Below are 26,608 nucleotides of genomic sequence, written 5' to 3' on the forward strand. Positions count from 1 at the left end.
GGTATTTCGACCACAAGGCTGAAGCGTTCCGTGTTTGTCTTCCCGTCGCCGGCGTTGTACGTCATATCGAGTCTCGATTGAAAGAAAACATGCGCGCTCTCTGCTGGGTGTCCTATTCGGAAATGCTAAATGATAGTTAAGAACAGAAAGCGGGAAACGAGAGAGCTGCGGTACATTTTACTTTGTACAGTATTTTAAATACGTCATTAAAACCTTGACCCACTAGCCTTCCCCCCCCCCCAATGCTTAATTTGTCTTTCCGCTATACCAGGGGTAGGCAAAGTTGGCTCTTCTACATGTGTACTTCAACTTCCAGAATTCCTGAGCTAGCATGATTGGTTCAGGAATTCTGGGAGTTGAAGTCCACAAGTCATAGAAGAGCCAACTTTGCCTAGTTCTGCACTACAGTATACCAATTGTGAATCCCTTGTTACTTATTAAGTGCCATCAAATCATTGTCAGTTATTATTTTTTTCATATATAGTTCAAAAATAGATCTGTAAGTTTGAAATTTAGCGAACTTTATAACCCTCATATTAACAAACGTACTATATTAAACTAAAAGCAAAAGATAGCAGGGTATATCCATATTGTATGTTCTCTATCAATTTTACATTTGTAGCATAAGGTTGACCAAGCCTTTTAAAATATTTTCTCAAGGACCAATAAATACAAAAATTTAATATTAATTTATATTATTATGGCATAATAATATAAATCATGCTTTATATTCTTTTAAATCTGACCATTGTTTTTTAATTGGCAAGTTTTTGTAAATATTATTCTTTACTCCAGTTTTTGTAATTATGAATATGAAAAGGTTTTAAAACAGATAAATATTGTAGATTTAAAAGTATCCATTCCCCAAAACAATCCTGAGAGTTTTAGATGATGCATCTTGTTTACATTACAAAATTAAAAGATATTTGATTGAATATATTGCAATATTTCAGGCAATTAAAATATATTATCCTTTGCAACAATGCAAATAAGTTTAAATCTTGATTGGTTATAAGCGGATTCAAATGTTAATACCTCTGCTTCCACAGAATTTAAAAAACAGTTCTAATTTTCAAACTAGGATTGTCCCATTATTTATAAGAACAATAGTAAGAAATATGCTTTTATTTCTATATTTTTATGGTATGTTTTGCATCACCTAATGCAGGAAATGCAGTACTGTATAGCTATGTATTGCTAATTACAGATCCAGACTCCAAGAACTGGAATACAAGGAGCTACATGGAATACAACCCTTAGGAATATAGTTTGGACTGTTTCAAGTGAAGAAAGTACAAGGTCCTGGCTGTGTTGTACTTACTAAAGTGCAGCTTCAGTGCTGCTGGGATATGCTGGCTTCTCTGGTGAGGTAAAAAGATTAAATTGCAACCAGTCTTTTTTATATATACCACTTAAATTTAATTCTTGTACAGTGGAACCCCGACATAAGAGCTGCTCTACTTAAGAACAACTCGAGATAAGAGCTGGGAGGGGAGAGATATTTTTGTTCTACTTACAAGCCCAAATTCGAGATACAAGCGCCAAGGAGCTGTCTCCTGAAGCCAAATGCTAACTTCCGCGTTCGGCTTCAGGAGACAGCTGCGAAGCGGCGCGCGTGTTTTAAAAGGTTGCAGCCGGCCTGGGGGGCTCGGGGGGGTGCTTGCAGCTTTCTTTCTTGCTCTTTTTCTTTCTCTGTTTTACCTTCCCTTCCTCTATTTCTTCTTTTCTTTCTCCTTCCCACCTTCTTCCCTCCCTCCCTCCCTCCCTTCACTCATTCCTCTCTTACTCTCCCCTTTCATAAGTTTCTTTGCTTCCTTCCTCTGTTCCTGTCCCTTCCCTCTTTCCTTCCTTCCTTCCCACCCTCCGTCCATTCATTCACCCATTCCTCTCTTGATCGCTTAAAGCCGGTCCCTGGTGCAAAAAGGGTTGGGGACCTCTGTCCTACAGGATTGGGTGGCAGAGAAGTTGAACATATGTAAATTTAAAAGTTTAAGAAAGTTTACAAGTTAAGTGAAAGAAACTTCATTATTCATTTATATGTACATGTACATTTCTTCATTAAAAACATGTCTTTCTGCATAATTTAGACTAACTTTGTGAGTTTTTTGAGGGCTGGAACCAATTAAAATTATTTACATTAATTCCTATGGGGAAAAGTCGTTTGAGATAAGAGCTGCTCGACTTAAGAGCCCAGGTCCGGAACGAATTAAACTCGTATCTCGAGGTACCACTGTACTGTACTTGGAAAGTATTGCAGTCTTATAATATGGAGTTTTCTGTGATGGTTACATGGCAACTTTGAAACTCTTCACAATACTTAGTTTATATCAAACAAGTCAGTATTTTTAATTTGTAAAGCTCTTTTTTTGCATTTGCAACCAGAAAGCTCAACTTAGGACTAGATTACTTACAGGGACCGTCTTCTCCCTCATATATCCCAGCGGCCGGTCAGAGCCCACAGAGTCGGCCTTCTCCAGGTCCTGTCAGCCAAGCAATGTCGCCTGGCGGGACCTAGGGGAAGGGCCTTCTCTGTGGCAGCTCCATCCCTCTGGAATCTACTCCCCCCCAGAGATTTGCACAGCCCCCACCCTCCTGGCCTTTTGTAAGACTCTAAAAACACACCTCTGCCAATAGGCCTGGGGCCACTGAGCATTGCCATCAGCTCCGGCTGGCAGTATGAGTGAATGTGTGTGACAGGTTTTTAGTTGAATGGTCTTAATTGTTTTTTTAAAAAATATTATATTTATATTGGGTTTCTTACATTTTGTAATTTTGTATTGATTTTACTGTGTAAGCCGCCCTGAGTGCACTGAATAAGGGCGGCCGAGAAATCCAATAAAATAAATAAAATAAATAAATAAACTGACCAGTGTATCAAAATCCGATGTGTTGTGAGTCCAAAACCCCACTTAGAGCCACACTGGTTTAATATTTTATGAGAGATTATTGCCAAATTGCTTTCCACATTTTATTTATTGTTAAATCTATAAATTACGTTATGTAGAAATGAATTCTGTTTATTTCCCTATTGCTTGTTTATTGGAAACAATACTTTAAGAAGCTAACAGCCTTTTAAGGGTTGGTCGTAAGAGCACTTTGTAAGCAAATTTCCATTTGAAGCAGAATGCAAAACATTTCAAGTGCAAAACACCCAGATAGATGCTGGATTGTTTGTGAATGCACCAGAATTAAAATTAATTTTGTTAATAAATGGGACACTGAATACAACCTAATTATTTTTGGTAAACTGCAGACTGCTATCATGTTCCCCCCGGACCCCCTCTTTGCTAGACTATCCATGCCCAATTCCTGCAACCTTTTCTCGTATGTTTTAGTTTCTAGTCCCTTTATCATTCTGGTTGCTCTCTTCTATGTTTGCTTCATCTGAAAGTAGGCAACATTAATAATAAATTACAGGTAGCTCTATCAGTGGATTGTTTAGCATTGTGGTTCTCAATCTTTCTAATGCTGCGACCTTACAGTTCCTCATGTTGTGGTGACCAACCACAAGTCTAGCGCCAATTCTCCCAGCAGAATTTTAAACTCTGCATATCAAAGCCTTTGATAAGGTTCCACATAAAGAGCTGATAGACATGTTGTGAAGATTGGACTTAATCCCTGGATAGTTCAGTGGATTTGCAGTTGGCTGAAGCATAGATAGCAAAGGTTGTTGTTAATGGCAAGTATTCTGAGCAGAGCCTGGTTACAAGGGTCTGTTATGGGTCCTATTCTTTTTAATATGTTTGTGAGTTACATAGGGGACGGTTTGGTAGGGAAGGTTTGCCTATTTGCCGATGACTCTAAAGTGTGCAATAGGGTTGATACTCCTGGAGGCGACCCCTGTGAAATGGTCATTCAGTTCCCAAAGGGTTCCTGACCCCCACTGGTTTAGCATATCCAAATCATGCCCTCTGCATTGTTCTTCTCAGAAGGAAAGCTAAAGGAAAACAAAATGCAAATATACTGCATCTTGTTTGAAGCATTTGTTCCAAGGGGAATTCCAAACCTTTCTTTGGACAGAACAGCTTACAAAATAGGTAACTATCACAAAACACAAGGGTCTGGTCTTTTTTCCTATTTTAGTTGTAACTTCCTCTTTTGGAATGGGAGGGAATATTTAAAGGTGCGATATGAGCGGGTTTGGAAGGTTTACAGCCAGGGGTGGGCAACTGCTTGGATGGGGGCGAACCCAGTGGGGTAGTGAAAATGGAGCTCCACCCCAGAGCACCCAATTTGCACTGAAAGATGTTGAAAGAAAATGCAGGGCGTCCTGCATAAGCTACGCCCACAGTGTGATAGTAAATATTTTGGTAGCCCTTCACTGTTTATAGCCTACCTAAGGGCTTGGGCTCTTGTTACCTTGTTCACTGATCAATGTTTACATATCTCCCTTTGGATCCTTTTGATATTAGGAATGCCTAATTTATGGAGGTAGGAAAGATAATTTAAGCCTGAAATCTAACTGAATTTTAAATTTGATCAAAAAGAACATTTATGTTGTCCCAAGTACAAACATTATTATGATCAACAAATGAACTATTAATATAAACAAAGATGATTGAAGGTGAGAAAACAGAGAGCGATAGAAAAAAACTTGCTCTTTCTAATGAAGATGATTGAAGGTGATGAAACAGAGATCTCTGTTTTCTTACCTTCAATCATTTTCATTTTTATTTCATTAGGAAGAGCACTTTTGTTTCTATCATATATGTTGTGTTTGTGATGGTTTCTTTTCAAATAAGGCTGCAAAAATCAGTCAGATATGTGGTCCACTTGACAAAGAATGACCCATATGGGAGAAAGCCATCTCTCGCACATTTAAGAGTTTTTGGAAGTACAGCATGGGTGCATATTCCAAAAGCAGTTAGAAGAACGGGACAACCAAAGGCTAGAAAGTTCAGGTTTATTGGCTATGAGCCAGGTTCAAAAGGCTATCATTTTAGAAATGGAAGCAAAAGAAGTGTCATTTCCAAGACTGCTAGTTTTGCAGAGCAAAATTGGAAAAGAATTGATGCAAATTTTGGGGATGGTCCACTTAGTGACAATAGCTCATTTAGTGATGATAACTCACTTAGTGACGGTGTCAGTGTTCAGGGAGGAGAACTGAACAAGATATGAAGCAAGAAAGGATTGACACATGGGAGCAGTCAACACCACGCATGACAGAGCAATAGAACAAGGTGATTCCACCTGACAGGTATTCTGCTAGTAAAGTAAAGGTTTGCAATGTATGGTATGAGCCAAGAAACTATAAGTGTTGGCGTTACTTAAAACTGAATTAAAAAAGTGGAAAAGGACCATGGACAAGGAAATGAAATCTATGGTACAACAAGTCATATCTATGACTTTGCCACAGGGTAGCAAAGCTGTAGGATGCATGTGGGTATTATACAAGAAGAAAGTACTGCCCAATAATGAGGTCAATATAAAGCAAGGTTAATGGCACAAGGATTTTCAGAGTTGAAAAATGTGCACTATAATGAGATATTTGCACCAAGAGTGTTGCATCAGGTTCGCACTTATGTTGGCAGCGGTGCATAGCCATAAAATTTGGCAATTTGGCATAACCACTGCATTCCTCAATGCTGAACTAGAGGAAGAAATTTACATAATTCAAGCACCAGGTGTACAGATTGAACAAGGCCATTTATGGGCTGAAGCAGTCAGCCAGGAATTGGGATTTTTGTTTAGCAGGCATTGAAGGATCTTGGGTTCAAGAATTGCAAGGCTGATGGTTGCATATACACTGGAAAGTTACCAGGTGGCTATTGTCAACTATTAGCATTTGTAGATGATTTTTGTTTCATTGCAAAGGATGCAAAGGATGTATCGCAGTAAAAAGGATGCTCAAGTGCCTGGAAGGAACTCTGAATGCGGATTTTCAAATACAAATATCTGAAGAATGTTAAATTATTTGATTTATGTCTCTTCCAGTCATGAAGGGAGGAGTGTTAAGATATTCATGAATTGGGAAGAGCCAATGGTAACAAGGTCAGCCAATGAAGAGGCATAGCAACTATGTCAGCCAATGGGAGCTAAACACATCTGAGTCTGCAGAGAATCAAAACTAAGAAGCTTAAGGCTGGGCTGACTTAGTCCCCCCTCTGTACACTCTGCCCACTCTGTACTCCGCTGAAATGAAACTGTTCTCTGCTGCCTGTAATTGTTTGAAGAATACTTATTATTATTATTATTATTATTATTATTATTATTATTATTAATTAGATTTGTATACCGCCCCTCTCATGCAGTATTGTATATATATATATATTATTATGTTTATAAAGAAGTTAATGAATCCAGCTGAATCAGTTATCTGTGTGTGCTTCTGGTTTTGATTTTTGCAACAAACTCTAATATGAACAACGCTGGATTTATAGCTGAAACTGGAATATGCTGAAGTGTCTTAATTAAACTGTTAGAAACAGAATCCAGTATTCACAAACTATGGCATTTTATTTCAGAGGCCTTTGCTTACATTTGTACAATATATTACATAATTCCATTGTCTGCAGAACCTAATATATATTTTATAGCTTTTCTTTATATGCCTTTCCTTCAATGTTTGTCAACAATTTTTACAGTCCTGTACATATCTGAAGAATTTGAAACCATTTTCAATAAAATCGGTTACCTTTAAACACACACTACTAAGACTGAAAATGCTTTTCTTAGAAAAGTCAAATGTAAAGATTCGGACACTCTAGCATCTACAAACAGAATGTTTGAAATTCTTACATGTTGTATTGCCAGAAAAAGAAAAGAAAAACATGCCAGCCCCCAAAAGCCCAGCCAAAAGAAGTACACAGAACTACAATTAAAACAGTAAAACAATCTGTACAGTAAAGTACTGTGTATTAACAGTGCCAGGTATTAAATAGCTCGAATGAACACTCCCGCAATATACAAATGTCTTACAAAGTTGTGTAATTAAATACAAGTGCCAAACGAGAGGGCATGGGTTCCATACAACATAAAGTCAATAGAAGTGAAAACAGCTGAGTTGATTTTGGATTTTATACAAGGCAATTAAAAAAAATCATTTCAACCACTCAGTTAGCTATTTATATTATAAACAACTATCCCTTTGTGGCAATGTTCTTCTCAACAATGACTTAATATTAACACCCTTTACTCCTCCTTGAAGACCTCTCAATTGCAGCTCATAATAAAATAAGCATTACTAATGAAATATCTGTTGCTTTAACTGAAAAGAAACTTTTACAAGAAAACACAAAAATATAAGTGTTATAATTCATTATGAATAAATATACACTTTAAACTGGCTACATACAATCTTTGTACATTAAGATTTAATACAGTTTGTTAGCCGTTTTCTTCCTTTTTCACAATGTATTTTTATCAAAATTAAAAAAAATACTGATTCATAGAAAAATGGCAAAGTACAGTAGTTTCATTCCAATTCATGGGCTATGAAAAACCCACGATAACCTATTTTGCCTAATTCAAACCTGTAAACATTAGTCAGCCTTTTAAGCAGAATCCTTATATTTGGTTGTCAATCTGATGAGAAACATCCCGTTTAATGGCAGGTTTGGAACTGAATTACCTGTGCTTGACTTGTACAGTTATAGTCACCGTTAAGGCAACAGTTAAAAAACAATTATCTTGTAAAAATGAAAATAGGTTCATTTTTCCTAAAGAATGGAAAAATATCAAATGTTCCAGCTTTAACAAAATAACAGGGAATACGTGAACAGTAAGCCACTTTAATGCTTTAATTTGGCCTACCCAACAACTGCACGCTTACCACATTGATTCTACTGGCAGTGAACAACTTCCATTTGCCACAGTGGAAGGCCTTCAATTCATTCAACATACAATTCCCAGACAAGTTGGAAACAATTATTGCTTGAGGAAAAGCAGTCTGTTGTACTTTTTCTTCATAAAAGTGCACTTAAGTGCAAAGTTAGCTTGTCAAGATTTTTTTAAAAATACAAAATAGTGCTTGTCTGAATTTTGTGCCACTGTGCAGTATAAAAAGTGGCTCTCAGCAGCCATTAAGTGCAAAGTGCTTCGGCAAGTCTTGCTGTCACCTGCACTCGACTGACATTCCATTCTGTGATGAATTGGACACGGGTGGATCTGCTAAACTTAACATAACTGCTGCCGTAATGGTACTGGAGGAAGGCGAGGAAGAAGAGGAGGATGTGGTAGCAGCACCTGTAATGATAGTAGTAAGAAAATAAATAGTCCCGTCTGAATGTTTGCTACTTAAGCTAAGAGTACGGTTCACATACATATGTATATTTTAGAAAAGTCTAGATGCTCAAACCTTGTAGTCTATAAAGTAAATATGGCCTTATAACTGTAAATTGAAACTTACACATTTATGTTAAGTGAGGCATTTGTTAAGTGTAATTTTGCCTCATTTTATGATGTTTCTTGCCATAGTAGTTAAGTGAATCATTGTCATTGATAAGTTAACAACCCAGTTGTTAAGTGAATCTGGCTTCTCCATTGACTTTGCTGGTCAGAAGGTTGCAAAAGGGGATCACATGACTTTGGGACACAGCAATAGTCGTACGTATGAGTCAGTTACTAAGCATCTGAATTTTGATCACATGATCATGGGGATACTACAAAGGCTGTAAATTGAAAAAGGGTCATAGGTCACTTTTTTCAGTGTTGCTGTAACTTTGAATAGTCACTAAATGGACTGTTGTAAGTGGAGGACTAGCTGTAGTTCTGCACAATTATGGACACTCTTATTCTGAATTGTTAAGAAAAGGGAAGACTGCACCTTTAATAAGACCAACTATCCCTATTTCTTATAGTGGATCTCTGAAAATTCACTAAAATGAATTCTCAGAGATCTACTATAAGAGAGATCCACTATCGTGTTACATTTTATTTATTTTAAAATAAGAAAAAACGTGGGGTGACCAAGGACCAAGTTGCTTATTTTATATTTTTGAAGAAATCCAGATAATTTAGTGATCCTTTATCAATGCACTTCCAATTTATAAGCAATAAATCAGATAAGAGTCCTTGGAGAGGGGCAGCATATAAATCCAATCAATCAATCAATCAATCAATAAATAAATAAATAAATAAGACTTCTGAATTCTGATTTTAAAACTTGCAGCATCCAAATAATGCCCAAATAAATACAAACCATGCCCCCAAGGCATAGTATGTCATACAAGGGATGCATGTTTTCACTTGCTTTCAGAATTGAATATTCCTCAAATGTCTGTGCTCATTGTTACCAATCAATATGTAAAATAATGTTAAGGCCATGCCACATTAAATACAGAGTTGGGATACACAAAAAGAAATTGGCTCAGTTCTAAACAAATGGCACTTAGATCAAAAAGTTGAGCTGGTCTGTATTATTACTATGGAAAGTAGAACTTTTTCTTAAACATGCTAGAATTAATTATCAGAAATATAAGGATAAATACTAGAATGTGAGTGTTTATGGATATTATGAAAATTAGTTGCTGGTATTTAGATAGTTGGAATATTAGTCTGAACGCTACCTGTGGTAGCTCCATTTTTTAAAAAAATCTATGCATGAGGCAAAAAGTTAGCTAGTTTTTCCCACTCACCCCTCCAGAAACTATTGTTGTTGATTAAATAATCATAATGAAATGACTGTCTCGTCCAAGCTTGCTTACATCCCCCCTGCCCACCAATAATAACAAGGTTAAAACTTAAGTTCACTTGTGGACCTTTGTTTCATTGCGGACCGTTCTTTTACTGTGTCTCCCTCTGGGAGAATTTTTTAAAATCCATTTGTATTTGCAGACTTCAAATCTGAAAATAATACGTGAGGTAGAAGAGAGGTGTTGATCCTTATTCTAGAGTCTAGAAGATTCTAAAATTCTAGAGATCTAAAACCCCATATGGAATAACCAAGCCTGTTATGAAAACTTTTACAAAAACGTTTTCTTTTTTCAAACAAGAAATTTCAATTCAAAGTCATTAAATATGACCCTAACAGTGCAGAGTAAGACCTAATATTTTAAAAGACAATTAAGGGTGAAATTCTAAGTTTAGGAACTCTATTTAGTCCCAATTTATTTTTTAAAAAATAGAGGGGAGAATATATTTAGGACTAATAACTTACTTTCCCGCTCTTTTTTCTTCAAACGCTTTCTTCTTCTATCAATGGAAGCCACTTCAGATTTTAAAGACATGTAGTGTTTCCTGATTTCCTGAAGTTTTTCTTGAAGGATTGAAATGCGTTCTGTACTGGTCATATTTTCTAAGTCAGCTGGCAAATAAAGCAATTTTTATTAACCCAAGTCAAAATCCCAGTTCGTTTTTATTTGGTGAAAGTAATGCATATAGAGCATTATATTCAGTATCTTTCAACAATGGAATCCAATCTACTCCAGTCTTTCAGCCCCTTTGGAAAAAGCAATTCTTGACAAAATGAATAGATAACTGTTGCTCAGGCTTATAATATTATTCTTATTAGTCAGTGGAGACCAATTTTCATAACATATGTTTATTCAATCCCTCAGAGCTAGTTACTTATGCATTAATTATGATATTTATACCAGTACATCAATTAATTAACAATTACATATTTTGTGACTGAACTGTTTCTGTGAGTGAAAATTGGAAAAGAACAGTGGAAAAGGCCATGATGAAGTGAAAACTTTGTCCCATAAATATGTAGTTGAGTACTCCTTGCTGAATCAATAAACATGATGGAAATAAAAGCCAGTGTAACAAGAAACAGAATATTTAGTAAAAGATTCAATATGACGTGGACAATAATATAAAAATATGTAAAATCCTTTTGGTTGTTTAATTACTTATGGATAAAGGTTTAATGAACCTTTGGGTAAGGATTAGGTTTAGGAATAGGAATGTTATGTGAAAATTTCGTAAGTTGCCTTTCGTAAGTTGCTAAAGACCCACCTATGTTGCCAGGCATGGGGGAACTAAGACACCCCCAGGTATAGTTAATGCATGGAATGATTGTGTTGCATGGTTTTAATGTAGGATTTTAGATGTTTTTAATATTAGATTTGCTATATTGTATTATTTGTTGTGAGCTGCTCCGAGTCCACGGAGAGGGGCGGCATACAAATCTAATACTATTATTAGATTTGTTTATTATTATTATTTATTATTATTATTATTTATTATTATTATTATTATTGTTGTTATTATAGTTATTATTAATTCTGTTGTTTGTATGAAACTTAAGACTATATGGCAGGGGCAAGTCTTAGTCCTATTGTGTGGGACGAGTTTAATCCTGTAACACCTGATGAAGTGGAGAAGGCCACAGGAACAATTAGTGCCTCTACTTGTTTACAGGACTTGTGCCCCTCCTGGCTAGTTTTGACCAGTAGGGAGGTGACACGAGGCTGGTTCCAGGCTTTGATCAATGCCTTCTTGAGTGAGAGGTCTTTCCCGCAACCATTAGAGGAAGCAGTGGTGAGACCCCTCCTCAAGAAGCCATCCCTGGAGCAAGCTGACCTAAAAACTATCATTCAATGTCCAACTTTCCCTTTATGCGAACGGTTGTTGAGAAAGCGGTAGCGTCTCAACTCCTGCGGCTATTGGGTGAAACCAATTATCTAGATCTTTATCAATTGGGTTTCAGGGCTGGTTACAGCACAGAGCCAGGGTGGTGCAGCAGGTAGAGTGCTGTACTGCAGGCCACTGAAGCTGACTGGAGATCTGTAACTCAGCAGTTCAAATCTCATCACCGGCTCAAGGTTGACTCAGCCTTCCATCCTTCTGAGGTGGGTAAAATGAGGACCCGGATTGTAGGGGCAATATGCTGGCTCTGTTAAAAAGTGCTATTGCTAACATGTTGTAAGCCGCCCTGAATCTAAGGAGAGGGTGGCATAAAAATCGAATGAACGAACGAACGAATGAATAAAACCGCATTGGTCACATTGATGGATAACTTCTGGCGAGCCTGGGATGGGGGTCATTCCTCTATCCTGATGCTCCTTGACCTCAGCGTCTTTCGATACCATTGACCATGATATCCTTCTGCAATGACTAGGGGAGTTGGGAGTAGAAGGCACCATGTTACGGTGGTTTCTCCTATCTCTCCGGTTGATCGTAGTCAGTGTTGGTAGGGGGGCAGATGTCAATCCCTAGGCCCCTCTTTTGTGGGGTGCCAGAGGTTCGGTCCTTCCCCCCTCCCCATTTAACATCTACATGAAACCACTGGGTGAGATCATCCGATGGCATGGGGTGAGATATCAACAATATGCTGATGATACCCAGCTCTGTATTTCCATCCCGTGCCAGTTCAGTGAAGCGGTAGATGTGATGCGTCAATGCCTGGAGGCTCTGAGGGTCTGGATGGGGGTCAACAGGCTCAAACTCAATCCCGATAAGATTGAGTGGTTATGGGTGCTGCCTCCGAAGGACCATACCATTTCTCCATCCTTGGTGCTGGGGCTGGGAGGAATATTAACCCCCTTAGAATGGGTTCTCAATCTGGGAGTCCTCCTAGATCCCCAGCTGAGTCTACAGCAACATCTCTGAGATGTGGCTAGGGGGATCTTTCCACAGGTTCACCTACTGCATCAGTTGTGACCCTACCTGGATCAGAAGTCTCTCCTAATGGTCACTCACACTCTTATCACCTCACGGCTCAATTATTGTGACACGCTCTACATGGGGCTATCCTTGAAAAGCATTTGGAGATTACAATTGATCCAGAATGCAGTCGTATGAGCTGTTGAGGGTGCACAAAGATACACCTGCATCACTCCAAGATTTCACAAGCTGCACTGGGTCCCAATCGACCTCCGGATGCAATTCAAGGTGTTGGTTATCACCTATAAAGCCCTACATAGCTTAGGGCCAGACTATCTCTGGCCTTCTCTGGGTCCCGTTGACTAGACAATATTGGTTGAAGGGCCACAGATGAGGGCCTTCTCTGTGGCAGCTCTGGCTCTCTGGAATCAGCTGCTCCCTGAGGCCTTCCCACCCTGCTGGCCTTCTGGAAGGCCATAAAGACCTAGCTTTGCTGGCAGTCCTGGGGCTGTTGATCACTCTGAAACCATCTGGATCTGGCCATAAGAAGTTATGAATGGTTTTTTAATGGGACTGTTAGTTTGTTTTAGTCTAATTTGGATTAATTTAGTCTAATTTAGATTGCTTTTTATTGTTTCTTACATATTGTACACTGCCAAGACTCTGGAAGGAGTTGGGTGGCCTATAAGCATGAAAAATAAATAAGTAAGTAAGATGCAATGAAGAGTGTACAATGCAATGAAGAGTATGGATCTGAAGTTAATGTACAGGTATTTTTTCCTTAACCTGTTAAGAGTGAAACTTTGGGAGCTACATGCCTTGTCATTTCAACTTGTCATTGGGTTCTTTCATCTGCCTTTTGCCAGAGCAGGACCTGGAAATTTGCCCAGCCAATGTCATCCACCATTAAAATAGCAATGAAATGCAGGAAAAACAGCCACAAAACAACAAGGCCATCTATTGGTAAAACAAAATGGCTGACTCCTTCCATAATATGGCTACAAAGCAAAAAATGGCTGTCGCAGTTGTGACACCAAAAGGCTGTAGACAGTTAAGAGGCCACTGCAGTTTGCCGGCAGCCAACCATTTGTGGGGAGAACCCACGTCTTAAGGGTTAACAAAGGCAGACAGACGGAGCCAGACCCCCATGCCTGAAGACAGAGACAGCAATCACTCAAGTATATAAGCTCCTGAGTATTTCAGGGGCTTCCGTTCTAAGCTGAAAGTGGGAGACTGAGCGCTAGTCTCTTTTGGCCGGTGGTTACTCAAGCGCAAGTCTCAATTAAGTGGAGTTCAAGCAGCTGGTGCCAGCTAAGCAACAATCAGCTATAAGGCATAACACTCCTGACGCACACCAACTCTACGGCCAGACCCACAACATCTCTAGTTAGCCAGTCGATCGAAACTGTGGAGCTGGAAACTCCTGAGGCCTGGCAAGAGGGGGAACCACCACAACAACCACCACTCCATTTCCAAAGTCCTTGGCTGGAGGCTCAGCAAAAGATACGGCTAGAGCCAGAGCTCCACCCAGTGACTCACAAATGTTAAAAGGAGTCAGCTGGGGAGAAACCCATGTAATAAGTAGAAAAGTGAAAATTCTCTTTCAGGATGGGAGACAACACCCCCCCCCCCACATCTTTTCAGTCTGAGGACTGAGTCAAAGAAGGGGAAATGGAGGCAGAAATCTACAATTTGACAGACCTCATTGGCTAAATGGACGGTGTCATCCCATCCTTCACCACCACGGAGAATGAAAGGTTATGTCCATTCTTGGGAATCCAGCAGATTTGAATTTGAAACACTTGGTACACTTCTAGAATTCAGGAGAGGCAAACTCAGCCACAAGAAAATATTTACTTACATGATTGAAAACTCCATTTGTAAAGTTTTGGCAAACGACTGTTCTGTTCTTTGAGATCGGAATCTTTTTCTCCATTTTTTCCACATTTTCCAGGAGACTGTATTCTAGCTAGAGCTTTTGTATGCTGAGATTTCACCCCTGTAGAAGCTGATTTTGCTGGCTGGGATTTAGTGATACTTTCTCCAGCAGAAAGTTCTTCACTATCACTACTGTTTGCTGAAAGAAGAGACAATAAATGGCGCTATTTAAATAGGTTTTATTACGGGGTTTAGCATATTCTACTTCTCATTGCTTGCATCTTTTTGTATTGTATTATATTATTTTGTAAGTTGCCCTGAGTCCTTTGGGATTGGGCAGCATAGAAGTCAAACAAACAAACAAACAAACAAACAAACAAACAAACGCAAAGATGACTCTTCCATAGGTCTTCCTCTGTATCCTGTCAATATAAATACAGGAATGAAACTTATCTTTCTCCTGATTTTAGAAGGAAACTTTTGGATTGAATTCAGCTCATGATCTATTCGTAACTTTTAAGATAAAGTTTTGCACTCTATCAATTTGCCATACTTACTACTTTTGTTCTTCTTTTTGTTGTTCACCACAGATGTTTTATGACTTCTTTTCTGCTTTTTCGAGGGACCACCACCCTGGCTATCTTTAAGTCTTTTCTGGCCTGTACAAGCTTTATGAATATAAAAACAAGATATTTTACATGAGTATGTCAGAAACACATTTTAATTTTAATCATCTATATCATTTTGCAGTGATAACCTTTTACAACCTAGTTGGAAACAGTGCAACTGGCTTCAAAATGGCTGCAGCTTAACAGAAAAACATTTTAAAATGTATTGATTTATTTTTAAAATAGATAGCTTCATTAACCTATCAGGAAACAACGTAGTACCATTTTAAAAGGAAGAGAGAGAGAGAACAGAATTTTCAAAAATGTGTAGTTAAAATCTCATTCATACTAAAGAGAAATGGGTTATGAACCTCACATAACTTATCTCAACTGAAGATTCTGTACTAGACAGAAAGCCAACCCCACACAGAAATCAATACACTAATCAAGCGTGAATGTAAACAGCATATGAACTGATTACATGATCACTTTATTTTGGGAGGGAGGGAGAGGGAGAGAGAGAGAGAGAGACTCTCCATCTGGGACAACAGGACTTCATTCAGTACAGGAAGAGCCAACTTTTTTGGAACTATGACAACACACACACAAACACACACATAACCAATGAGCACCTCCATCTTGCCTGGATTCAATTTCAATTTATCATCCTTCACTGAATCTACTATTGACTGCAGTAGGCTTTCAGGAGAACCAAACTATTATTTGATAATGTTACAGAACTATAAATATGGGGATTATTAGCATATTAATAGTACCCAGCTCCGTATTTTACAGAATAGAGTTATAAGAAACTGCTTATAATATTTCCAGCAATTATTCCCAAATTACACAATTTGAAAGCTGTCTTAAGAGAGAGGAATAGAGCCACTTCAAAGCAATTCTTCATATTTTAGAAAGATGATTCTGGATAAGAGATGCAAATTACACAAGCAGAAGTACAGTTCTCTGCTTCACTTTCTAGCTCACTCTCATTTCTACTTTTATGTTTTCCCTTATCTCACCTTCGCCAAAGGGTACTCTATGAACTGCTGTGGGCCATCGCAGAATATCAGACCTTGTTGGGACAGGTGCTTTCACCAGATTTTAAGATTCCCCAAGACACATCTCTGAAATCACCTCCCTCCAGGCAAGCTGAACAATATTTATCTAGCTTACACTGTAGTCCCTATCCTTGGAACATTACAGGTTGGAAAGTCAAAAACAAATATCCTAGCTTGTATCTCCAATTATGATGTAGTTTTGTCACAAGAAACATGGCATGTGGGAGCCTTGTGCTTGGAGGAATAGAAGTATTGTTGTAGAAGCAGAGTTTGGTGTGGAATGGGCTTTACATTTGTCTTGTTTGTTAGTTTCCGCTTCTTAAAAGATCCAAATCACTAGTTTGCAATGCCTAGAATATGTCACACTAATGTGAAATAATGAAATGCCCTGCATTATTTAAATTCTTCAAGAGTCATTTATTGTTAATATATTCATTCCTCCCTTACTTATTCGAATTCAAATCAAAACTGTGGGAAGAAAAATTATACTTGGAAGGTTGATTAAGTAGGTTTACATCAATGTATTTTATACAGGCTGGAAACTTCAGTGCAAAGACTGGAATTGATGATGAGCTTGTGATCAAATTGCATAGTCAGCCCCCAGAGCAGATAGTAATATTGCCACTGTTATTGCAACAATCAACTAACAGTATTGGGAATTTTAGAGGGTTCTGCTTTATAAAATTTTGCTTTCTACAAAAGTGCTTTTTAAACTGAATCTGGCAGTATTAAACAGATCTATTATCAGTGATACTGGCAAATATATTACTAGACTGTTAGTAATCCATATTTGGTTGGTAATAAAGTAAATGTTGCTGAATGCTACTCATCTATGTTTACAGTTGCCAACCAATATGATCATTGTCCAAATATATTTAATAATGTTCAGATGAATTCTTTTACTATCCTGCTATTTTTGTAACAAAGCTTGCCTAGGTGTTATTAGAGAAGTCTTCTTATTGATGGTAAGATTGATATAGTCCATGACTTACTACCAGTTGTATAATAGCCATTTAAAATTATGATGACCCATAAAGCACTTCCTGGCATTGTAAAATATGCCCTGGGCACATAATCACATTTCAAGCACTTGGCAACCTGCTTGCCTTTACAACTAGTTTGCAGCATCCCATGATCACATGATTATGATTTGTGACATTTTTTGCCAGCAAAAACTGCCCACTCGCAAGCAAGAGTTAGCATTTGTGACCATAGTATTTGCTTAATCACTGCCAAATGAGTAAAATGCAAACTAAACATCTGCAAATTAAATTCTTAGATTGACTGGATATGAATTGATCCTGAAAGACAAACAGGCAAAGATTCAGGGCAGGCAGATTTACATTAGTTTATGCTATAGTGCTCAGCATTTGGGAAAAAGTATTCTTTGAAATGTGGTTCATTCCTATTTGTGGCTTTAATTGACTTAAACTTGGATTCAATTCAATATTCAGGAGCAAACTCTGATGCAAATTTAATGATTCCCTAATTGATTAGTATTCCTATGAATGTTGAAAACATATGAGAACACAAGTAAAAGATATAATGCACAAGGACATCTAACCAAAGAAACAGCAGTGAAAGAAACAGAGAGGACAGGGTTGCTTTGTTACCTCCCACTACTTAGCCATTTTAAGCAACCAGGTTTTCTAGCCTAAGATAGCCCAATAACATGTCAACTCATTTTTATATGCTGACAAGTCAAAAAATTTAAATACTTTGGGCTGGCTGGCTTTTCCAAGCCCCTGGAGCCTGAAACCCACAGAAATTATCCTCAGCTATACAAGTTTTCCAATTTAACTGAGATGCACAGTTTATCCAGCTGCTGTTAAATTATGCCCAGCTATTGTATCGGATTCAATTAGAGCTTTGTAGCACCTAAATTCTCAAGAAATGTTTTCCTGGTCCCTTGCTGTGTCCCAAATATAATGCTTCATTAAGAAGCAGAAGTAATTTAGAGGGTCCAGATTAACTTTGATTTTTAGTTGAAATTATTACATAGCTCAGGTGAATTGGCCACTTTAATTATAGCAGATGATTTTGATTCTTGCTGGAAAAAATATAATTACATGAAATTTAATTTCTGTGTTTTTTTCTGAGATGCTCTATATAAGTAATATAAGAAAATTCAAAAGAGCGAACCTGAAAGGCAAAAAACCCCCAAAACAATACAGGATCTACCAGAGTTTGTTAGCAATAGCAAATACTGTATATATCATATGCTTAAAATTACCTTTGCAACCAGTTGCACCACCCACCCAACTACCTCCATCTGGACCAATACTATAAATAACGCCACTCTGAAATCTGAAACTATCTTAATCAATTACATGGTTGTCTATAATGAAGCAGATTAGCCTTTTTGAACTTAGCACTGTCTGAATGTATTGGACTGTAACTTCCATAATCCCCAGACAAACAGACATGGACAATGGAACTGTATCTATTGTACCTTTCTCAGTGTGTTCTGGTTGATTACTGCTGCTGGAGCTGACGCTGGCATCAAAGCCTGTAGGAGATACATTTCCTTCAGACTGAAGGTCCTGCAGTTCTCCTACAATGCTGTCCACCTCAATTGTGCTATCTGTTTCACTCTTGATGCTTCGTACTTCTTCTTGGCTCGGCGCCAGGGTTTCAGAAATAGATATGCCTGACTGATGTCTGCTGGAATCTGCTACCGTTACCGATGGAGGTGACTCGGGTGTGGTGGGCGGGGTGTTTAGAACTGAATTGCTGCCACTACTTGGGAACTCAACTTTCTTGTCGTTCGTTTCGGTTGGCTTTTCTTCAACAGGTTTTGCATCTGTGCTTAGTGGCAAAGATCTCTCAACTTTAGAACTAGACAAAGAGGTATCCTCTTCCTCAAGGGTTTGCAGATGCTCCTCCGGTGTTGCCTGCTCAGGAGACGCATGGGGTGGAGAAGCTGCAGCTTCTGTGTCAGAATCTGAAAAAAGTTCTTTCAGAGTCTTTTTAGGCCATTGTCCCTGAATACTTGACCACACATCTTTCCGGTCTTTTGCTCTGGTATTCTGAAGCCTTTCATCCGAGTTACTTAGAAGCTTTATTCTCTTCTCTGACACTTCAGAGAACCCAGGATAAAAAGCATTTGTCCGTAAAGATTTTCTTTTATCATCCAATCCATTATACTTCTTACTAGGCGTTAATTTTAACTTATTTTTTACTTCATCTTCATCTGAAGAACTATTGCAGCTGTTTTCCAAGCTAAGTATATCTTTGCCATTTGATTTTTCATCTTTACTATTAGGTGACCCAGTTTTTAAACACTCTTCAGGTACACAGTACCTTCGTTTACCACGTTTTGTTTTATCTGTCGCCTCCTTTTTTAACTCTTTCCTTTTCTTGGCACTTCCATGGTCACCATCATAGTCAGTATCATCAGATAATTCTGTCAATTCTTTCTGGGGTCTTTCTGGGGATTTTGATACTGGCTTGGATGCTGTAGCATCTCCAAGGGTCACTGCCTCTTCTGGCACGGATAAGCTGATTTGCTCTTTCAGACAAACTTCATTATTGTCTTGGGTTAGAGCTTCATCTTGAGGAGCCTCCTTCCCATTGCTATAGACATTTGGAGCACTTTGGTCATCATCTTGTTCACTATCATCTGAGCTTTCAGATGCTATGGGCGGGAAAAAAAAGTAAGAAAATCAACTCCTGTAGCATCCAAATCCTATATTTAGATGTTTCACACAAATCTGAATTAATCTTTAACTCCCCTGTGGCTAGTATCCCTATTTGGATTTATTTTTAAAGAAATATGTATATATTTAAATGTCTATTTGAAAGTATGACAATAGATTGAATCCAAAATTTCTATTCCATAAACAAACTACCACTTAAGGACAAAGTTTTCTGTAATAACCAGAAGATATGTACAGCTTTCAAATGAGCCCATTTTTTACATCATTTCCTGGAATTAACGAAATGTTGTCCCTCCCCAAATTTTGGTATCCTAAACAATATTTGTTATATTAAATATTAATTAGATATATGAATACAAATAATAAAATAATTACAAATATGGTACAGGAAGAAACAGATTTTCATTAAACAAAGTCAAATGATGAAACAAGCTGTTGAAATGGCAAGCAGGCAATAGAAATGAGAATTATTTTGAAATTGTTTATGCTTTGAAATATAAAGGCAGATACAGATGTATATGCTGCATACAGAAAGAAACTGTGAATGAGAAAAGGAGAAAGATCTCCCTTTCCTACCCAAAGAAAACATTCTTGACTCCAACTTCTGTTCTTTCAGATTCGAAAATTCTACAAGGCTTAAGGCATCCACTGTACCTTCTAGCCATTCCCCAAACCTCAAAAACCAATTAATAATCTATGGCATACTCATTTATTAGCCACATTTTCTGCATCCCTCAGAGAAGGCATAAAGACAAGATGTATCATCAGGCCAAAAAGAAGAAGAAGGTTGATAAGCCCTACAAAGAATTAAGTAAAATTATGTATGTCCAACAATGGCTTATTATCTTGCTCAGCGACCTGCTGCTTCAAATAAGTTTTCAGCTGAAATGAATTTCATAGAGATCACTTCAATCAGCCAAAGGTCTGACAAATACAAATCCTTGAACTCATATAAAGTTCTGATTCAATCCAATTAATTAATTAATAATTGGAAAGAGGTGAACACTAAAAGGATGCTCAGGTTAAACAAAATTAAAATTGGAATTATAATTTTAGTACTATAAACAAAGGAACCAATGAATCCAGAATGGTAGGAAGCTAACAAAATAAAAAAGGAGATAATAACAATACACTGGCATAGAACGCTTGTAAATTTATTCTTAAACAAGGAGATAAAAAACAAAAGCCAAACTCTATCAATATGATAGAAAAATTCAATCTAATTAAAAAAAACCAAAGAAGACCTAAGTAAGTAGCTCAGAAGTTTCCCATGTCATGCTCATTACCTTGCAGTCCGTTAAGAATGGAAATAATCTCTAAAGATTTATTTGGAGCTAGTTCAGAAGTTTTGGCTTCAGCGCTGTCTGGTTTGGATGTCATCTCGGACGATATACCAACATGAAAGGGTGGTTTTGATGAACGACGTAATTTAAATGTTTTGGGGAAATATTTCTCATCTTTATCAGCTTTATTCTAGTTTAAAAGAAAGAAATACTTTATTAATATGGCCATATAATTTATCTTATATCAGAATTAACAGAATGCTGAGAATAAAACAAAATCAAATGGCAAGACTTTGTATTGTAAATCTAATTGAGATGCTAAATACGTGTTTAGAAGAAATGTATCTAAAATATATACTTGTAAATCTTTTATAGAACTTAATATTCTGCAAGACCATTTCATTTCTTATCTGATGTATATCTAAATCTTATAGAATTTTAAGCAACCATTTTCAAACTGGTAATTTAGACACAACATTATTATTGTCTACAGTTAAGTTCTATACAATGTCTTGGAAAGTACTGAAAAGATTTGAACAACTCGAGGGCAATGTTAAGTGGTTGGAAAGAATTCAAGTTCAAATAATTATGCAAATAGGCAGGGTGGGATTTTTGAATTTCTTTACTTTGAGGAACAAATTGGAGGATTTTCAAAAATTGATTCAAGTCATAATGTTTATTTCTGTAGATTATGATCACCATGTGGTCTTAAATAAGTTCTAGCTCTTTGTATGGTTATTTAACCACCTTGTTTTGCATCACTGACCTCTTCTATATATGGGAAGAAAAATCTTCAGACTACAAACTTTGCTTATTAAAAGAAATAATGCAGTTCATCAAATGATTATCAATGTACCGGAAATTACTTATTGTGTCTGAATAAACATGGTAACATAATTTGAAATACAATGATCAGATTTGTTAATTATCAGCTTTGTCGACAAATCAGCAGAATAGGCGTTGATTGCTTACCTGAACGCCTCTTCTCGTACGGTGAGCGGGTACAGCAGTCACATGGGTTGCTCATGTCCAATCCGGTGGAACTGAGCCTAGTATTAAAAAAGCTTGCCGGATCCGCCCCTTCCCCAGAATTCGCGAATCCATAGACTAGGCTCAGTTGTGAAGCTCTGTAGTGTTCAACTCTCATTGTTAGAGGAAGAAAGGTATAGAAAGGTAAAGAAGACACATACAAGGGCGGGAAGTGACTGCTGTACCCGCTCACCGTACGAGAAGAGGCGTTCAGGTAAGCAATCAACGCCTATTCTCCGTACTGAAGGAGCGGGTCCAGCAGTCACATGGGACATACCCAATAGATAGTCCCTAGGGTGGGATTAGCTTGCTATCGTGAGAGATAACGGATTGGAGTACCCTTCTGCCGAAGGCAGCGTCCGCTGAAGCATAAGAATCAATTTTGTAGTGCCTGATGAAGGAATTTGGCGAGGCCCAAGTGGCTGCTTTGCAGACCTCCTCCAACGGGGCTTGAGTCGCCCAAGCGGCCGAGGTGGCTGCGCTCCTGGTGGAATGCGCAGTGATGTTCCTTGGAACTGAGAGGGAGGCCGACTCATAGGCCTTAGATATAGTCCCTCTGATCCACCGGCCTATTACTGTTGAAGACACTTTGGCCCCCATGACTCTGGGATGATAGGCTACAAAAAGTGCTTCTGACCTCCGAAAGGGTCCTGTGCGTTGGATATATATTCTCAGCGCTCTGGTGAGATCCAGGGTGTGCCATCTAATTGCCAAGGGATGGTCTCGTTGGAGGCAGAAGGAAGGTAGGACAATATCCTGAGATCTGTGGAACATGGAACTGACCTTGGGTAAGAAGGTGGGGTCCAGTCGCAAGACTACCTTGTCCTGATGGAATTGACAAAGGTCCTGCCTGATTGAGAGGGCAGCCAGCTCCGAAATGCGTCGGGCAGAGGTAATAGCCACCAGGAAGGCTACCTTAAAGGATAGGTACCTGAGGGACGCCGATTTTAGGGGTTCGTATGGTGCCTGCGTGAGGGAATGGAGAACCCGTGGCAAATCCCAGGATGGATACCTGTGGACCTTGGAAGGTCTGAGGTTGGCTATGCCCTTGAGGAATTCCTGAACCTCAGGGAGGGATCGGAGAGGCTGTCTGCGGGGACCCCCTAGGACAGATGAAATGGCTGCCAGATGACGCCGGAGGGTGCTGGTGGAAAGTCCTTTATGGAAGCCTTGCATAAGGAAGGAAATAATTCTGTGTATGGGGATGCACAGAGGGGAGAGACCTTCCTGTAGACACCACTGGTGAAACTTGGACCACGTGTGGTCGTAGATTCGATTGGTCGAGCCCCTTCTGGCCTTTAAAATGACCTCCACTGAATCGGGGTCATGCCCACGCAGTTCTAAATCTCTCCTGATAACAGCCAAGCGGTGAGGTGGAACCACTCCGGGTCTGGATGGAAAGAGGCCCCCTGCCGCAGCATATCCCCCGAAGCGGGGAGTCGCCAAGGGTCCTGGACGGACAGCTGTTGGAGATCCGCGAACCAGGGCCGGCGGGGCCAATGAGGGGCGATTAGGATTACTCGGGCCCTCTCTGTGAGGACCTTGTGAATCACGTCCGGGAGGATTGGAATCGGAGGAAATGCGTAGAGTAGGCCTGGAGGCCATGGACTCCGGAGGGCATTGATTGCTTCCGCTCCCGGGGATGGAAATCTGGAATAGAAGCGAGGGAGTTGGGCGTTCGCATTGGTCGCGAAGAGATCCAGAACTGGTAGGCCGAATCTGAGGGTGATTTGATGGAACAGGTCTTGATGGAGGTTCCACTCTCCTGGGTCTATCGTTGCTCGGGATAGCCAATCCGCCTGGACGTTGAGACTCCCCGAGATGTGATCGGCTAGGAGCGACTGGAGATGTTTTTCCGCCCAAAGACCCAACTTGAGGGCCTCCCTCATGAGAGCCTTGGATCTCGTGCCCCCCTGTCTGCAGATATGGCTTTTTGTGGCAATGTTGTCGGTGAGAATGAGAACGTGCCGGTTGGGAATGCGAGGAGAGAAATGCTTCAGAGCCAGGGAAACGGCTCTTAACTCTAGCCAATTGATTGGCCTGGAAGCTTCCTCCGGGGACCACGTGCCCTGGGCTAACATCCCCTGGGCGTGGGCGCCCCATCCCGATAGACTGGCATCTGTGGTGATGACAAATTGATCCGGGCACCTGAACGGGGATCCTCTGTCCATGGCCGGAGACTTCCACCACTTGAAGGATCTGCGAACACTCAGTGGGATGACGATGCGTCGATTTGAGTTGCTGTGCCCCGATCTCTGAAAGGGCAACAGAAGCCACTGGAGTTCCCTAGCATGAAGGCGAGCCCAAGGAATGATGCCTATGCATGACACCATCTTCCCCAAAAGGGAAGATAGAGTAATTATGGATACTGAAGGATTAGATAAAACGTTAGAAATTAACTCCACTATACTGAGTTTTCTCTCGGGAGAGAGAAAAACCTGGGAAGATTTTGAATCAATAATGGATCCCAGGTGAGGAATGGAAGTGGAAGGTTGGAGGTGACTTTTGTCAAAGTTGATGGAAAACCCATGGTCCTGAAGGACTGACATGGTAACAGAAAGGTCTGATTTCACTCTCTCTAGGGAGTTCCCATGAATTAAAATATCATCAAGATAACATAAAATGTGGATGGGAGACGCCCGGATATAGGCCGCCAGGGACCCCAAGAGCTTTGTAAAGACCCGAGGGGCCGAGGAAAGGCCAAATGGCATCGCCCTATACTGGAAATGCCTGCCTTGAAAGGAAAAACGTAAAAATTTTCTGTGGCATTTGGCTATAGGAATGTGAAGGTAGGCCTCAGTGAGGTCTAAGGAGACCATGAAATCTCCCGAGTGAATGGCGGCCAAAATAGAAGACAAGGAGTGCATCTTAAACTTTCTATATTTGATGAATAGGTTTAGTTTCTTTAAATCCAAAATGGCTCTCCAACCTCCGGAGGACTTTGGAACCATAAATAGGATGGAGTAAAACCCTTGGCCCTTCTGACCGGAAGGGACCGGTTGAATGGCTCTAATGGACAATAGATGAGAAATGGCCTCCTCCATACGGTTACAATCTGAGGATGACCTGGGAGAAGGGCAGGAAATAAAACGTTTAGGGGGAGGAGAAATAAATTCTAAAAGAAGGCCTGTTTGAACAGTGTCAATGACCCAAGGGTCCTTGGAGGTGAGACGCCAATTTGAAGCGAAATGAGCTAGGCGACCCCCTATGGGAATGGAGGAAAGATTACCATCTAGGTTTTTTTGAAGCCCTGTTAGAGGAAGCTCCCCTTTGGAAGCGAAAACCTCTACCCCTGGAGTTCCTACCTTGGGAACGAAAGCGGGGGGAATACTGACCTGGAGATCTCTGATAGGAAGCCGCTTGGTCTTGCTGGCGCCCTGGGCGACGAAAGGACTGCGTTTTGGTAACCTTTTTCGTGGTTGGACCCAAAACCTTCTTCTTGTCCGTGGTCTCCGTGAGGAGTGGATCCAGAAGATCACCGAAGAGAAGGTCGCGCTTTAAGGGGCCCTGGGATAACTGCCACTTTTGGCGAACTCCCGCTTGCCAAGGGCGAATCCATAGGAGTCTTCTTGCCGTTGTAGAAGCTGCAATAGACTTAGCAGAAAATCTAGTAGATTGCAAGGTGGCATCAGCCACGTACTGGGCAGCTGCAAAGACTTTGTTGAAGTCTTGTTGACCTCTCAAGTCATCTGGAGGAATGTGCTGTTGAAGTTGGCGAAGCCACAGCAGCATGGCTCTGGAGAAGAAGGAGGCTGCTGCAGAACTTTTAATGGCCCAGGAATCAGCGGAGAATCCTCTTTTGAGCATTTGCTCGATGCGCTTGTCCTCTGGACGGAGGACTTCCTCCGCCTCGCCTGGCACAGCCGCTGCCGAGTGAAGAATTTTGACAGGTTCATCTGGTTTGGGAAAAGATAGAAGCTCTTCATAGGAAGAGGAGAGTTTATACCACTTTCTGTCCTTGGTAGAGGGATTAAGGCCAGAGGCTGGAAAATCCCACTGTTTGAGTAAGGCATCTTTAAACAATTTAGGCATAGGAATTACCTCATTATCCTCCTGTTCCTCTGTGAAGTAAGGTAAATTCTCCTCCGGGGGATCAGTGGAAGTGGAGGCTTGTTTCTCCTGGGCTGCTAATCCCGTAGAAATTCTAGCTTTGAGGAGGAGAGATTTGAATAGTTGAGAAGGGAAAATAGTAATTGGAGGAGGGACCTTTATTTGGGATTCCTCATCCTCTGATAAGCCCTGGAAAGGGTCTTCATCCTCCTCTACATCCTCATATTCATCCTGGGAGGATTCTGAATCATCCTGAATAGGAGCTCTGACCGCTGGGGAAGAACCCAAGGGGCGGGAGGAACGAGAAGGAGGAAGAGGTAAAGGAAGCTCATTGATGGAGGAGAGTTTGGCATCAATGGCTTTGGACAACACAGCAAAAATAGATTGGAACTCAGGAGGTAAAGTGGAAATATCAGCAGAAATGGCAGAAGAATTCCTAAAGGCCTGGGAGGATCCTGGCTGGGGGGAATCTTCAATAATATCTGGTTCCTCTGGACCTATGCCCCATAAGTTAGGTTGGGGTCTGTCTAGGTTTGGCTCATCCAGAGATA

At 39.8% G+C, this 26,608-nt stretch overlaps 1 protein-coding gene and 1 long non-coding RNA gene across 3 annotated transcripts in view; one reads left to right on the top strand and one right to left on the bottom strand.

Annotated features, from left to right (window-relative positions):
- The first annotated feature begins 80 nt into the window (after positions 1-80).
- On the top strand, positions 81-6,114 carry LOC139161466 (uncharacterized). Its single transcript, XR_011558108.1, has 3 exons — positions 81-170; positions 1,208-1,369; positions 5,935-6,114. It is a non-coding gene; the product is annotated as an uncharacterized lncRNA (long non-coding RNA).
- A 323-nt stretch (positions 6,115-6,437) lies between these two features.
- ARID4B (AT-rich interaction domain 4B) overlaps positions 6,438-26,608 on the bottom strand; it is a 100,259-nt gene continuing 80,088 nt past the window's right edge. For both annotated transcript variants that reach the window (XM_070734001.1, XM_070734000.1), the window contains 6 exons: positions 20,982-21,168; positions 18,489-19,673; positions 14,925-15,035; positions 14,351-14,566; positions 10,097-10,243; positions 6,438-8,184 (listed from right to left, as the gene is read on the bottom strand). In XM_070734001.1, the coding sequence (XP_070590102.1) occupies positions 8,054-8,184; positions 10,097-10,243; positions 14,351-14,566; positions 14,925-15,035; positions 18,489-19,673; positions 20,982-21,168 (1,977 nt within the window). In that variant the 3' untranslated portion in view covers positions 6,438-8,053. The remainder of the gene's footprint in view (positions 8,185-10,096; positions 10,244-14,350; positions 14,567-14,924; positions 15,036-18,488; positions 19,674-20,981; positions 21,169-26,608) is intronic.

This window comes from Erythrolamprus reginae, chromosome 1, assembly GCF_031021105.1.
Source record: "Erythrolamprus reginae isolate rEryReg1 chromosome 1, rEryReg1.hap1, whole genome shotgun sequence".
NCBI lineage: Eukaryota > Metazoa > Chordata > Lepidosauria > Squamata > Dipsadidae > Erythrolamprus > Erythrolamprus reginae.